This window comes from Styela clava, chromosome 5 (assembly GCF_964204865.1).
Source record: "Styela clava chromosome 5, kaStyClav1.hap1.2, whole genome shotgun sequence".
Taxonomy (NCBI): domain Eukaryota; kingdom Metazoa; phylum Chordata; class Ascidiacea; order Stolidobranchia; family Styelidae; genus Styela; species Styela clava.
The window spans coordinates 12,924,705-12,939,177 of NC_135254.1; the positions used below are offsets into that span (position 1 = coordinate 12,924,705).

At 33.1% G+C, this 14,473-nt stretch overlaps 1 protein-coding gene across 1 annotated transcript; it reads left to right on the plus strand.

The window, feature by feature from the left end:
• Window positions 1–1,129: 1,129 nt before the first annotated feature.
• LOC120344207 (gap junction Cx32.7 protein-like) lies at window positions 1,130–11,181 on the plus strand. Its single transcript, XM_039413323.2, has 7 exons — window positions 1,130–1,170; window positions 6,950–7,141; window positions 7,334–7,451; window positions 7,917–8,298; window positions 8,577–8,757; window positions 9,084–9,234; window positions 9,667–11,181. The coding sequence occupies exons 2-7, from the start codon at window positions 6,998–7,000 to the stop codon at window positions 9,906–9,908; spliced, it is 1,218 nt and encodes a 405-aa protein (XP_039269257.2). The 5' UTR covers window positions 1,130–1,170; window positions 6,950–6,997; the 3' UTR covers window positions 9,909–11,181.
• Window positions 11,182–14,473: the final 3,292 nt, after the last annotated feature.

The window sequence follows — 14,473 nt, forward strand, 5'->3', positions numbered from 1 at the left end:
ATAGTATTCATTGAACGCCGAATATTGGTTTGTAAAGGTTTGATGTAGGACTTAATACACTTATGAAACTAAGAACTTGGCAAGCCATTTACTTGGCTTTTTTATTGCAGTGAATGAGTTGAAATAAAACCAGTAAATAAGATTCTTTTATTTTTCGGTCAATTCAGTAGAGATTTCATAAGATGTATTATTACTTTAATTCGGGGTATATTACATTTCCTTCTTAAAAAATTAAAATATTGAGACAACTAGAATTTTGCTAGTTCATGATTCAATTTATTACACGGTATTATACATTGCTGTTCAAGGTTAAATTCGACCTGAAAATAAATCAAAATTTTTTTTATAAGGTAACCTATAATATTAAGAGGGTTATTATATATATGCATATGTACAAATGAACAATTTGACAATATCCCAGTAATATAGTCGTTGGGGAATCGTTAAAATTAAAATCATAGCTCTTCAAATGAGATGTTTATAAACGGTTATATGCAGAAATGTCACAAGAAAACATTTCAAGAATATTTCCAATCTCATTTTATACCTTCCATTCATAACTATATGCAAAAAATCAGAGTCTCTCTATAATCGAAGCCACCCGTATGGAAAGCACGGAATCGTTCTGCAGACTACGAACATATGTCTCAACTCATAACTGTGAGATTACAAGCATATATATTTTTGGACACTAATTATGCTTATAGATAATTTTGTTGTTGTTGTTGTTAGTATTCTTTTTTTACTCGTTGTTGTTCCTGTAAAAATAAATCGCTTTTCTGCTTCTATTGGATCAATTGCTTTGAGATTTTCAATGGTTAAATATTGTTGTTGCCGATAGAAGGATATTACTGTTATTTATTTCTCTGGGAACTGTGGGTTCCTTTTTTGTGTGTGCGATGAAGTCAACAAAATTAAAAATTGTGCACTATGTGGCGGTTCCGCGTTCGATTTCGCGATCGTTGCCATCAGGTGGTCAGGCGGGGTCCGAAAGACTACGGTACTGGAATTCTACTGTAAAAGATTACACACCGGTACTACTACTTCATTTTGACTTTTGTGCCCATATAATTAAGCATTGCTATCTTGTTTTTATTGTTTTCCAGTTTATAAAAGTTGATTAGAGAAATATATTCGAAATAACTTCACACGAAGCAAGCAAAGATTCGAGTATGTATAATTTGTATTCGCTTCCGCTCCTGCAATACTTCCCATGACAAAATATTACATAATAAAAAATTTAATAATAACTCCCAGTTGCATTGTATATGAGGCATCTACACTACATTTCAAGGCAATATCTTTATCTGTTAAATATTAATTTAACAGATTATTTATTATATTAGTCCTGTACCAAAGAATTGTATCTTTATTTCACGTAGGCTTTATTTGTATGATTACTAGTTCCTCATTTCTGAACAGTGTGATATACAAACATATTAGTAGGTAGTAAGAGAATATTTTCTTATTATGTGTATGAAACGTACCGGTTCTGATATGCATGTGTATTATTACGCTCTCCTTAGCGTTGAGCCATTCAAAACTAGGCGATAAGGATTTTCAAAAATAGGTAAGTAACGAAAGATGGTGAACTCTTTTTGATATAGAATATTTTACCTGAACTCATTTTTAACTCATGTACTGATATCAAATGAATATTTATATTGTGAAGCCATATACGCGAAAAACCATTCCTTCTTTTATGACGTTTCATGTCCTGACTTAAATAATCGGATATAACTTTCGCATCAAGGGTACCTGACTCTTTTAATCGTATTTTTTCATCGATTCAAAAAAAAATTCTACGAAACGGCTAAATGTCTTTCAATAAGAGAACGGCTAAAGTTCATATGTAAACTAATTAGACAACATCAAAGCAAACGCTATGGCTATTCAAATTGTGACGTCACAGCAGTTGTTGAAGCAAATCAATTGTCAGTTTTATGTCGTCGACCATTAACACCAACTGTCGGTGGAAGGTTGACCTCGCACTTACAGACCAGTTAAGTTTTAGATCAAATAATTGAATTTTGACAAGATTTTGTAGATTCGTTCACCAAATCAAGATATATTAAAATTAAAGCAATTTTAGGCCAAGGAACACAATACCGAAGAATTTGACCTTCCTTCTTTCCTCACGTCGATTTCATTTGATTCGATATTACATTGTTATGTTCTTCGATGAAATTAAATTATTTTCAAAGCACAAAGCGATATGGGAGGCGATGAAAGACAAGACAATTAACGACTTGAGAAACAAACATATTGTTTTCCAAAATAGGCCTGTAGTGCTTTGCGATACATTGTCAATGCGAGACGTGTAGGAGGATATTTATCAAAGATAAGGTTGTGAAGTAGATTCTTTAGGTAACCAGGAACAAAAATGATTTCAGTGTGGGTGGGTGATCTTATTTCAGGAATCAACAATCTCAGATATGTCATATATTGTGAAATATATATTTAACTACGGTATGTTGAACTGATTAAATTCCCTCATAAATATGTATATATATATATATATACCATGTTTACCAGAGGTGGTCGGGATCTAAAAATGAGTTTTAAATTGTTAGCGTGATGCGTTAGTCAGGAGAAATAGATAGATAGAAAGAATGAGGATTTTTGTAAGCCTTGTGGAATATCAACAAGGTAGAATAGGTAACCTGAAAAATGTGACTATTTTCACTTCAAACTTGACAAAATAAGTCTTGTTGATCTAGATTCTAGATATTGTGAAACAAAAAAGAATTTATGTCGCAATGCTTAGCATTCTATGAACAAAATGAAATCTTGCTCATTTTGATGTTTGACATAGGAAATCTATTGTTAAATAACGTATCTTAGTAGTTGCGTGAACCTGTGAATATAATTCCAAGCATACATTTGACGTCGCTATTATCATGTTAAATATTCGTGATTAGCTAATACACAATAGTGAAAATGCCACAGATGTTGTGCAACGATAACATAAAGGTAGTTTTATGTGTTTATTATATTGAAAGAATTCCAGTTGAGATCCAAACTTGATTGACTTTCAGTCAGATTATAAAGAATATTGAAAGGATAAAGATCACAGAAACATCATTTTTTTTAAATTAAAACCTCATAAAAATTATATCAAATGTAGAAATCTGTCAAGAACATGAAATGATTTATTGTCAAAATTTAAATTTTAAATATGATTCATTTACTTTAAATATGTAAGATAATCAGATGAATGAGCTTACCAACTTCATTAGAAATACATCAGATATCTAACTTGAACTATAGGTTGAATTATGGGTTTTCTTATATTGACATGAGCTTACACATGAATATAGCTAATTTTTACGATTTTTTTTTATTATAGAGTAACTGTACACGTTTTTGAATAAGCTTCACCGGATTAGATGTACAGGTCCTTGTAACAGGACAAAAGAACAACGTAGCATCATTGTTTCGTTTCAAACCAATTCAATGAGATTTCTCGATGTTTTATGAATTTCTTTCCTAGAATATAAAGTTGCCGATACACCAAGTAAACACTATTGTCTTGATGCCTTTTAATTGCGACCCCGTCAGAGTCCTGAAAAAGATGTCAGATAATTTTCTTGTAAAGTTACAGCATGTTTTTCTTAACTTGAAGGTTGCTAAAGAGAGCTTAACTCTTAGTTCCCATCATCACGAGATAATGAGGAAATTTAATCCTTTGACTGTTATAAATTTGGTTTCAAGTTTTCATGTCAGTACAAGACTGGGCCTGGGTTGGCTTCGAGATCGATGCAGCATCATTGGATTGGATTTTGTAGGAAAGATATTCTTATTTCTTAGTAGTACAGAATTTAAGCAATATATTTCAAAGCATAATATAATATTTCAATTTAAAGTTACATTTTAAATTCGCATTTAAAAATTTGTCCTCTTGAAATTTCTTGATATTATCTTATGAGAAATGATGCACTCGAACTATTAATGAATTTACTAGAATGAATTTTAGTTACTTGGACAAAAATAGAAGCCAATTCTCTTTGAAACAATCTTCATTGCCAGTTAGAAGTAAAAGAAAAGAACGGCAATTTTATTGAGGAACAGATAGTCAATAAATAATTGCAATTTTTGTTAGACAGGCCAATCTGATATTTAGTCAGTCTTATGAAATACTTCGAGCTAAAATTATACGTCAAGTGATAGACATAATTTCTGGACAAATCGTGTAATATTTAAAAATTGACAGCAACATTATTAATTAGAATTGGATCATGTGCGATCGCCTCCTAATTGCACCCCTCACGTGGCGCGAACCATGTGTACGTTTTATGCATTCTGTAATTAGAAATAAATGCTAATTAAAAATAGATTACCTAAATAGAAGGGTCAGTGGTGTGGACATCTCGCCTTAACACAAAATATCCATTACCATATTCGAATTCCATTCCCAATGGAACACATGTCAACATATCACACGAAATGGGGAAATACAATATGTATATTTATATATTTTTAGTTAAAACATTAAATGCTTTTAATATTATTTGAAAAATTAACGGTATTTCACTGTATTTTATTCATTAATTCGATACATGAAATGGAAAGATTGAACGCATTAGTATTCCAAAGCTAAACGTGTTTGAGTATTCGATAATGCTGCGCCATTAAAGATTAATTTGACTTCTTGCTATTGATTAATTAGTGATGTATCCTGAATTTTAACGTTATTTGCCATGTGTTCTAGTATATAAATGCTGATCCATTCCAAAATAACGCGAGGAATTTCGATGGATTACTTTCCAATGGTCATTCGTCAAAAAGGTGACAATATTAGCATACTTGCATTCTGTGAAATAGTGGATAAACTGTTTTTCTGAATCGTTAATTATTTGTAATCCAAATGCTTACTACCTGAAACCGGTTCATGCTTATATAGGCAATTGATAGATTTTATCTTCAATAATACTGGTAGTGAATACACAAAGCGCATTATATTTTCATTAGTTCAGTTCATTTTGTACGGTTAAGGTCGGCAAATCGGATTTATCTGAAATTAACAATATTTTGATAGTTAGTCAGATCTCTTAATCAAAAAAGTTTGTAATTTAGCTCTAAAATCATCGTAGGCGGATCGAGGAATAAGTTTGGCATCAGATGATTAAACTGCCACCGTGTGCGCACCCGTTTTAGAGGCCGCATGTTATCATAATCATGTTATCATAATCATGTTATCATAAAATGGGCTTTTTAAACAATAAAAATCTCGAACTAGAAAAGTTATGCATGTAATTTCAGTCTCTGTATAGATTAGAGACTGCCTATTGGTGATCAGAAATCACCTGAACGTAAAATCTGTTAATTGTCTTTTTTTTATACAATTATCTACTATATTCCTACTAATTCTGTGTTTATTAAATCTCCATCAAACAACTTATTCAAACATGAATTCACAATCTCGAACCGATAAAATTGTAGTAGAAGTATGCCCAAAACGCTTCCACTAAAGTTAAAAACATTTATCTTTCGACACGATTCTAATTTGCAAAACTGACAACTTTAAAACCTGGTTCAAGTCTCACTGGTTTTAAATATCAAACCCGAACTAAACGGCTTTTAGAATCCAAGCTGATCTGCAAAGTGCGGCTGTCTGTCAAAATCAGATTTATGAAACTGAAAATAAATGACTCTTTGTCACATAAACCTAGTGACAAAAATCAAATTTTTAACATAATCCTTATCATAACTATAACACCTATATTGTGATCTTTTCCTATTTGCTAATCCAAGGATTACGACACTTTAACGAAGGAAATAGAATAGCAATAACTTTCCCACATTCGTAAACTTTACGTAACCCGTCAACAAACGAATTATTATCATCAGCTGCCTATTGATATACAAAATGTGATAACGACGTCATCAACAGAGAGGTTTATATATAATTCAGAGAACGTCCAGGGATATTTGCATTGAATAGATAGATGTTAGCTATTATATAAACAGTAATTCCGATTTTATAGTGAATGCAGAGGGAAGGGGACTCATTCTGCGTGAAGGAAGCATTTGTTGGAAATAGTATTTTGGGACTATAGTACATTCCATGTATAACCCAATGTTTATAGTCATAGCATAATAAGGTTTCCAGGATGAAAAGAAAGAAGAAGATAGGTTAAGTCAAACTGCAATTAAATTGCTATATGCTTACATTATTGTAAATTTTAAATTAAATTTTTTTTTTTCTATTTCTAGCCAAAAGAATTTTTTATGTTGGAATCGAATATTAAAATGACTGTTTTTAGAAAACAGTTACTTTAACAAAATTTCTCAATCTACTATAAAAATTATTTTTGAGAAATTTGAATTCTGTTACTAAGACCGATCGAATGTCTCAAGTGCTCATTATCTCACAAAATTAAGTAGCATCGATCGACACATTATGTGTTTTAACCTTGTGTCCCTTAGAATCGCGAGGTCAAGGTTTATTTATCAGACAAATGCTATGTTAGTACGAGAATGCAAAGGTCAGCTAATATACCATCCAGTTTAGATATTCAGAAACGTTACCGTAGATAGAGATACAATCCAATTCGTGGAGGCGTGCTCAAGTTCATTAATTAGAATTGTATTTGACAACATGGGAGAATTCGCTTCATTTCAACTGCTGTCGAATAATAATATCATAACCAAATACAATACAATAAGATTTGAGTAGCGTTCACAGTTTAAATTTGTTCATTTACATTTACCAAGGGTTACTCTTCATGAATGACTTAAGAGCTCGTATGCTATACTTTGCGTCCGCTGTATTTAAGTAATAAATAGTTTCATTACTTTTGGTCACTACTGTTCACAATTTTTGCCAAGACTTTAGAGCCCATATACCTAACATGGACATGCAATGTTATGTCTTCAGTTCAGTTATAATATATATAAAACATACAAATTTAATAAATATATATATCTCCTATTTCATATTTCACAGTGTCCATGAACACTTACATTTAATTAATAAGTACGAACTACCTTCATCATGGCGTGGCATATTTTGCACGGTTTATTGGAGCAGGTCAGAGTTCAATCCACATTTCCCGGGAAGCTTTGGATCGTCATCATGTTCATATTTCGGATAGTTGTCGTTGCAAGAATAGGTGACATGGTATATCACGATGAACAGGTATGTTGTATTCAAATATATTTTCTTGCATTGCGTGTTCCACATGTCTCTTCTGAACAAGACACTGCTCAAACATTGATCGATTACAAATACTATTTACAATGAAATATACCTAGTTCACATCAGCGTTTCTCACTGAAAAGTTGGAGGGTGTATAAATACTTATTTTTTGTTTGTTTTTTATTTTTACAGTCCAGTTTTGTATGCAACACATTGACGCCTGGTTGTGAGAACGTTTGTTTCAACAGATTCAGTCCAATATCACAGCTAAGATATTGGTCATTGATGGTTTTGGTAGTTTCAACACCATGTAAGTAAATTTTACAACTAGAGTGAATATTTTTAAAGCCAATTATAAAACACATTTTTAAAAAACAATTCGAGACAATTGAAAACTGTCAGACATTTTCTGAAACACTGACATGGATGCATATATTTATACACCCCCAAACCTATCTATTAAATATCACTCTTATCCTATGTTTCAACACTAAACATTGGCAGTATAGTGTACCTCACTTGCTCAATCAGTTCCAGCGCAATTTGAGAAATCGAATTCTAAACTATTGACTCGAAAACGCTATAACAACATATGCCAAATTAGCAAATTTGCTCGTACAACTCCAACGTATATGTGTATTTTTCAACTTCCGCAAATATTTTTTAAAACGACAAATAATTCGTATTATTGGCTGATACACGCGTGAATGCATGTGCTAATTGTAGAGATAAAGAACTATCTTCCGTGTTTCTCAACTGTGCATTTTCATTTCAGCCATTTTGTTCTATCTTTATGCCATGCATATAATCTATCATGCTGACGTCAAATACCCCGCTGATGGCGAAGATAATAAGATCGCACCATCACGTATGAGTTCTGAAGCTTCATACATTCATCCACCAAGCTTAAAGAGACGAAGGGACTCTGGTAATATGCCGAACGGAGGTGTTACTGCTCCGCTTTACGAAGTCAAAAAAATTAATACAGATGGGAGGTATAAAACGTCAAGATTATCGAAAGATGTTAGGCACCGACATAGGCGACGTAACAATCGAGATGACGCAAGTGACGTGAAAGGTCCAGAAGGACAAAGAAAGCCGTTATCTGTTACCGACAACAACGAATACGTAAATGAAGATGTTATCGTTGATTACAGGTATAATATATAATTATGAAATCAGCTTGTTAAATATTTGCCTCTACTACTTTTATTAACTTCTATACTTTTACATTTAACTGATCTAACGAAATAACAAAACGGTACCAAGAAGTCGGTATACTTCTAAATTCATTTTGAAGTTTTATATCACCATTCTGGATCTTCATGACAAAAAAATGTTGTCAAAAATAGGAAAACTTGTCAAGATATAAAAAAAGACTATACTTCTTGAATAAATCGACTGGAATGACAAAAATTACATTGTATTTATCAAGGGGAAAATATCCAATCTACGTTGATACTCGAGGTCGTCGGATAGAATATATGAAAGATTCTCGTCTGCCGGGACCAGAGAAAGCCGCAATTGATGAAAGAAAAATGAAGAGGAAGATGTTAGAACATCCAGAATTATACAGAGCTTATTGGTGGCATGTATTCTTGCGCACATTGTTAGAGGTATATTTGTTAGTCCAATATTCTCAATTTATTGAAGACATAGAATTTTTGGGGGTTGGAATGGCAGTTTCACCACTCCACCACTCACGTGAATTCAGATTGAAATCATTTTCAACATGTTACTTTTGCCCAACATTGCTGTCAATAATAATGACAGCTGTACTATATAGCTAATCGTTAAACAATTTTTGCATTACAGAATGATGCCTACTCAACTTTCACTAGTCGTTACTTCATTTTTAATACTGCTATTTCTTTTGTATTTTTTAAGTAAAATAAATAATATAAAAAACTCTCTCGTCGCCTAAATTAGAAAATGTTTTCAGGCCGCGTCAATTGTCGGTCAGTACTATTTATATGGACTTACAGTACATGAGTTGTATGAATGTCCCACCTGGCCTTGTCCAAAGACTGTTGACTGCTTCGTCTCAAGGCCACAGGAGAAAACATGCCTGCTATGGCTTATGTATGTATTAGGTAAGAACGCTACTAATTCTTTCAAGAACTATTTAACAAAATAGAAGATGTTAACTTAATCGCATAAAACTGAGTATAGATCATCGGCATTCAAAACACAATTCATTCTGTGTGGGTCCTGAATTAGAAACTGAAAAGTCATTAATTAATTGGCCGACTTTTATAATGTCCTTAGTATTATATCATTCTTAATTATCAGTATTTGAAGCACTCACTTGCTCTGAAGTATGTAATGTTTGAAAGAATTACTACAAATCAACAATTTACAATCTTTCATGTGTTGATTTGTACCTAATACATTCATCATCTAATGTAGTGTAACCTACTGTTGAATTTTCCAAAACAAAGAAATCGTTTAGACACCAAGCCGCTATTTATAAAGACACTTGTTCTAAAATCTTATAAATGTGATATAATCATTAATATTTCCAGGTGGTATTGCATGCATTCTAAGTTTAGCGGAGTTCTGGGTTCTTGGACTAAGAAGAGCAAAAGTAGCTTTCATGTGTTGTACAGAAGAAGAAACATTTGAAGAAAGGAAAAGAAGACTCGCATTGTTAGAATCTCATGGACGTGAGAAGAAACATGATTCTAATGAAGCACCGATAAAACGATTAACAAGTGTGGTTAGTTTGGACAGTTTGAGCAGTGACACTACGGTTGAAAGTGTGTGACATCATATAATGACGTCATTAAAGATACGTTGCGTGACATATTGGTCTCATAAAAAGTGCTGGCGGGCGTTGACCAATGTTTATGCTTTCGTAGTCCACTATTAAGCTTTTAATGCAATCACGCTAACTGTTCGATGATAAGTTAAGGTACTGACTGGTATTGACGAATATACTTAAAATAGTTATATATTTGAAATTATAAATTATTTCAAACGTCTGAAGCAAACACATCGCTCAGCCTTTTTTTAATCTAAAAAAAACAGTACTTTTCTTATTTCTTCTGACAGCATAGCACGTCATAGTGACCACTCCATTGCCATGACAACACTGTAATCAATGCCTACTTTAAATTTTGTTTGTTTGGTTTTATGTTTGTGTAGAGAAGGTTTTATTTAGCTTATTATTGTTTTATATTTTAATTTTCTTTCCATATTGATCCCAGATGCTTCAAAATTACAACAGCCCTACAATGTAACATTAACCATAACTAACAGAAAACGAAATTTATTTGAATTGAGTATGTTGTGTGGAAAAATCCCTGCCCGCTTTGTTATTTTATTCATAATTTTCGCGTGTGCTCAATTCAAAATTAATCGATTTGAGATGACCAGTTTTCATCATATCAGATAGGAACAGAAAGAAGAAAAAAACGGAAAATACAACTTATTCCGGGAAATTCCAATGTCGTCAATTTGAATATCAAACTAAAGTTCATTCGTTGGATAAATTTATTTGGTTTAAAGCAACAATTTCTACAAATATATTTGAGATAAACAAAATTATGTTGTTAAATAATGTTTCAACTATTTTATCGCTTAATTCTTCAAGAAATATGTAATTTCTATGCATTTATTAATTGTGAGGACGCGTACATTTTAATGTGATTCTATAATATTTTATTCACATTATAACAAGTAAAGATAATGCGTAACCGTGTAACATTCAGGCGAGGAATGTAGATATAAAGTTAAAAATTTGGATGGAATATCTCCGATATATATATTAAATTTCTGTCATTTCTCACAACTATTTATAGAATGTCAACGATATTAATACTAGTATTTGGGAACTGTATTCCGCAAATTTCAGATAATCTTATCAATTGGCATTTGTTCCAAACGCTAATGAAATTTCGTATGCAATGAATTGTTGGTATTATTATGGTTTTAGGAATGTTTTATAATATTATTATAATATGCTTTTTTTCTGACTGTGTTTTGCAATTGCACGAAAACTTTGGCTTCACAGAAATAAAAATCTTAGCTTTTTGCAATCATTTATTTACAGTAAGGGATATTATTTGGCCAAACAGTTTTTATCGTAGTCGTAGAGAAGACTAGGAATTAAGTAGAACCTGCGCTCAGTTCTGAACTCAATCAATTAGAATAATGGAGGTAGGTCTTAGTTATTGCTCAATGTGCTGCTCTCGGCTACCGCCGTATAGCAAGCGGCTTTAGACAACAACAAAAACACAGCTTGACCGAGGTAGTCTGGTGATGAACCAGATGCTTAAAATACTTTGTCTATTTGAAGGAAGTGAAATTACTAATTTGAGGACTTCGAAAGTATCTTAAACATACCATATCGTGATAACTACTATGTCAACAAGGGAGAAATGCTCAAATATATGGACACGAGGCGATATAAAATCCTCCGCAGAACCGGTGGTCCACCTCGCCAAAAAACTACCCGAATTCGCTGACTACGAAGTTACTGAAATGCGATTGCGGAACCGCCAAACGGTGCGCAATTTTCATTTCGATGGCGTCATCAAACAACACTTCAAAGTGAAAAACGAAATTCTCACAGAAATTTTCGAAATAAATAATATATATAAATATCTACAGATTACAACAATCTTCGGTCACTATAGATTCCATTTGGTCCAGTAGTTAGGGGGAAATAGTTTTTTTCACGATAACAACATAAAAAATAACCAAAAACAATAACTTAACAAAACGTTCAGCATAAAATCCAATAACTTTATGCTATTACATATTGATACGAATTGTACTCAGGAATTTAAGACCATGGAAGCCCCCAGTAAGTTCAACTTTGCTTCGCTTTGCTATAGCCAGCTTGAAAGCGCTGACTAGCGTACATAATAATTTTTGATTACAATTGGATAAATCGTCCAGTAATCCGTATTTTATATGGGTACTATAGTCAGTAGAACCCCCGGCAATAATTCACGTTGCACAGAGACCGTAGCGCACATAAGGGAACTCCTTGGAAATAATTTTAAAATGTTCCTTAGAAATTTAGTAACAAATAATACCTTGTTCCCATTTCCAAAAGTTGCACGTTTTACGAAAAAGGCTCTTTTACTACAAGAAATATGTGCTACCCTTTGTCCTATATCTCTTTTTTTCCGGCAACATTAGCCAATGAACGCAGACTTCTGCATGACGTAACAATTAAAATATTATCAGGTGTTGGCGGGCGGATGAATCTCAGTTGGTACTGCTCGATCTTGCGTTGAGTTGGGTAGCCTTTCCATCGTCTATTTTAGTCATTATTAGTTATTAAGTTATGCTAAGACGGTGTTAAGAGGTATAAGTAAGCTATTAAACACTTGTAGATCCTTACCATAGATAGCAATTTCGAGCACTAGCTCATATATAACGTTGTTAATCAGGTACGGTGCGATAACTTCAAGGAAGGCTAGACCGGTATGTTAGTCGTTGGCTAGACCTAATCTTTGTTGAGCACTACCTCATATAACGTTGTTTATGATTATTTTTTTAAAATTCTTGAGTATTCAGCAGACTTATACTACTATATAGGCTACAACCAGGGGTTCGCACCGGTTATATATAAACCGTCTCATGGAATTTCATGAGATCAGCGAACCGGTTAGCATTACTGGTTACTGTCAATGACTTTTTGTAACAGAACCGGGTGAAAAATGTCAGTTTGTCTATATCAAGAACCTGCAATCAGTAACCCAACTCCGTCTCACGAAAGCCCTACCGAGTATTCTCGACGACTTCCTAGAAATGAAAGTACCTCCAGTCTAACGGAATATGGAGAGGTTTCTATGGAGATAAATTGGTTTACAATCGACCAAAAATATTTAAAACGTAACCAAGTCAGTCATAAAATTGCTGGTAAAATTGCTGTTGTCGACGAAAGTGGTAATTTACCGAATTTTGTTGATGACAAGTCATCAATTCAGACTATACAGCTGATAAATGAATATGAAGTCAATGCTGCTGGCGATTCAAAAAACTCCGGCAAAAAGAAAACGGGGTACCTCGCCATCTCCTTAAATGATCGGAGAAGAATGAGACTGTGTGACCCATATTATCACCCATCAAACCAATCAGAACATCCGATCATCAACAGTCAGAAAAAAATCTTCATTGAGAAGCAAAAATAAAGCTCAAATAATATGGGTAAGAATGATCCTGTTTCAGAATCTGAAAATTCAACTATTTTGGAATATCTGGCAAAATCAAACACCATTGAGGATGAAAGTAAGCTGCTTTTGCCTCGATGAACCATGGAAACTTAGCAAACAATACCGAAATTCACGATGATGCGCTAGGCTAGAGTATAGACGAAGATAAATATGATACTGCTTCTTGTTTAGTCAGTCATGATGACCCAAAAAATGATTCCAGAAATCGTGTGGTGCCTGCAAAATACGGAAGAATCATTATAAACGTGAGTTTGGAGACTTATTCCTTCCATTCAGAAGACCTTCAATTCATTCGGAAGTCGGGAGGCTGTTCCAAAAATTTTTTTTCTATCGTTTGGTGTTTTTGAACATAGGTTTGAAAATATAAGATTGAATCGGCTTAGGACATATTTGACAAGTGAAAAGATGAATGGTATCCGAGATATTTCTTTTTCAACTTGTGATATTTAGATGAGCTTCGAAAAGCTTTCATGGACAGTCTATTAGACATGTGATGAATATAGCGCGCAAGTATGCTCCAATAGGAAAATGGTGAAGACAAACAGAACATTTGATGCATCTGCTATTGTTGAGGTTTGTAATTAAAGAAAAACAATGTTCACGAGATTGAGTAAATGCTTTAATACTCCAGAATTGTCCTGTCTCCATTTTATGACATAAAATAGCAAATTTTATTTATGGTACTCCTGTAGTATGTGTACCAGGTTAGGGTTAAGCCATAGTTTTTTTTCCGATTTTCCTCATTTTAGTTGTATTACGACCTACGAGTTCAGGGACTGTTTGTGTTAGCCAAGTGTGTGTGGTATGAGAGTATATGGCGCTTTAAACAATTTAAGTCTTTTGCGCCAGACAATTTAAATCAAACATTGTATATATATGCCTATATTGTTAGCCAAGTGAATATACCCGCTGGCCATAGGCTCCCGTCCATTTACACAACTTGATGTAAAGTATGCGAACAAAATTATTTACTTCCATATTAATACTCGTACTTCTGTCGCGCCAATTTTTTTTTATCCAAAATAAAACTAGTTTGAAGCTTTTTGTGAATTGATGATAAAAAATTGACCATGGAAATAGTTCCTTCCTTGAATATTTGATATCATTCACCCATTCAGTTATACACTCTAAAGTCTAAATG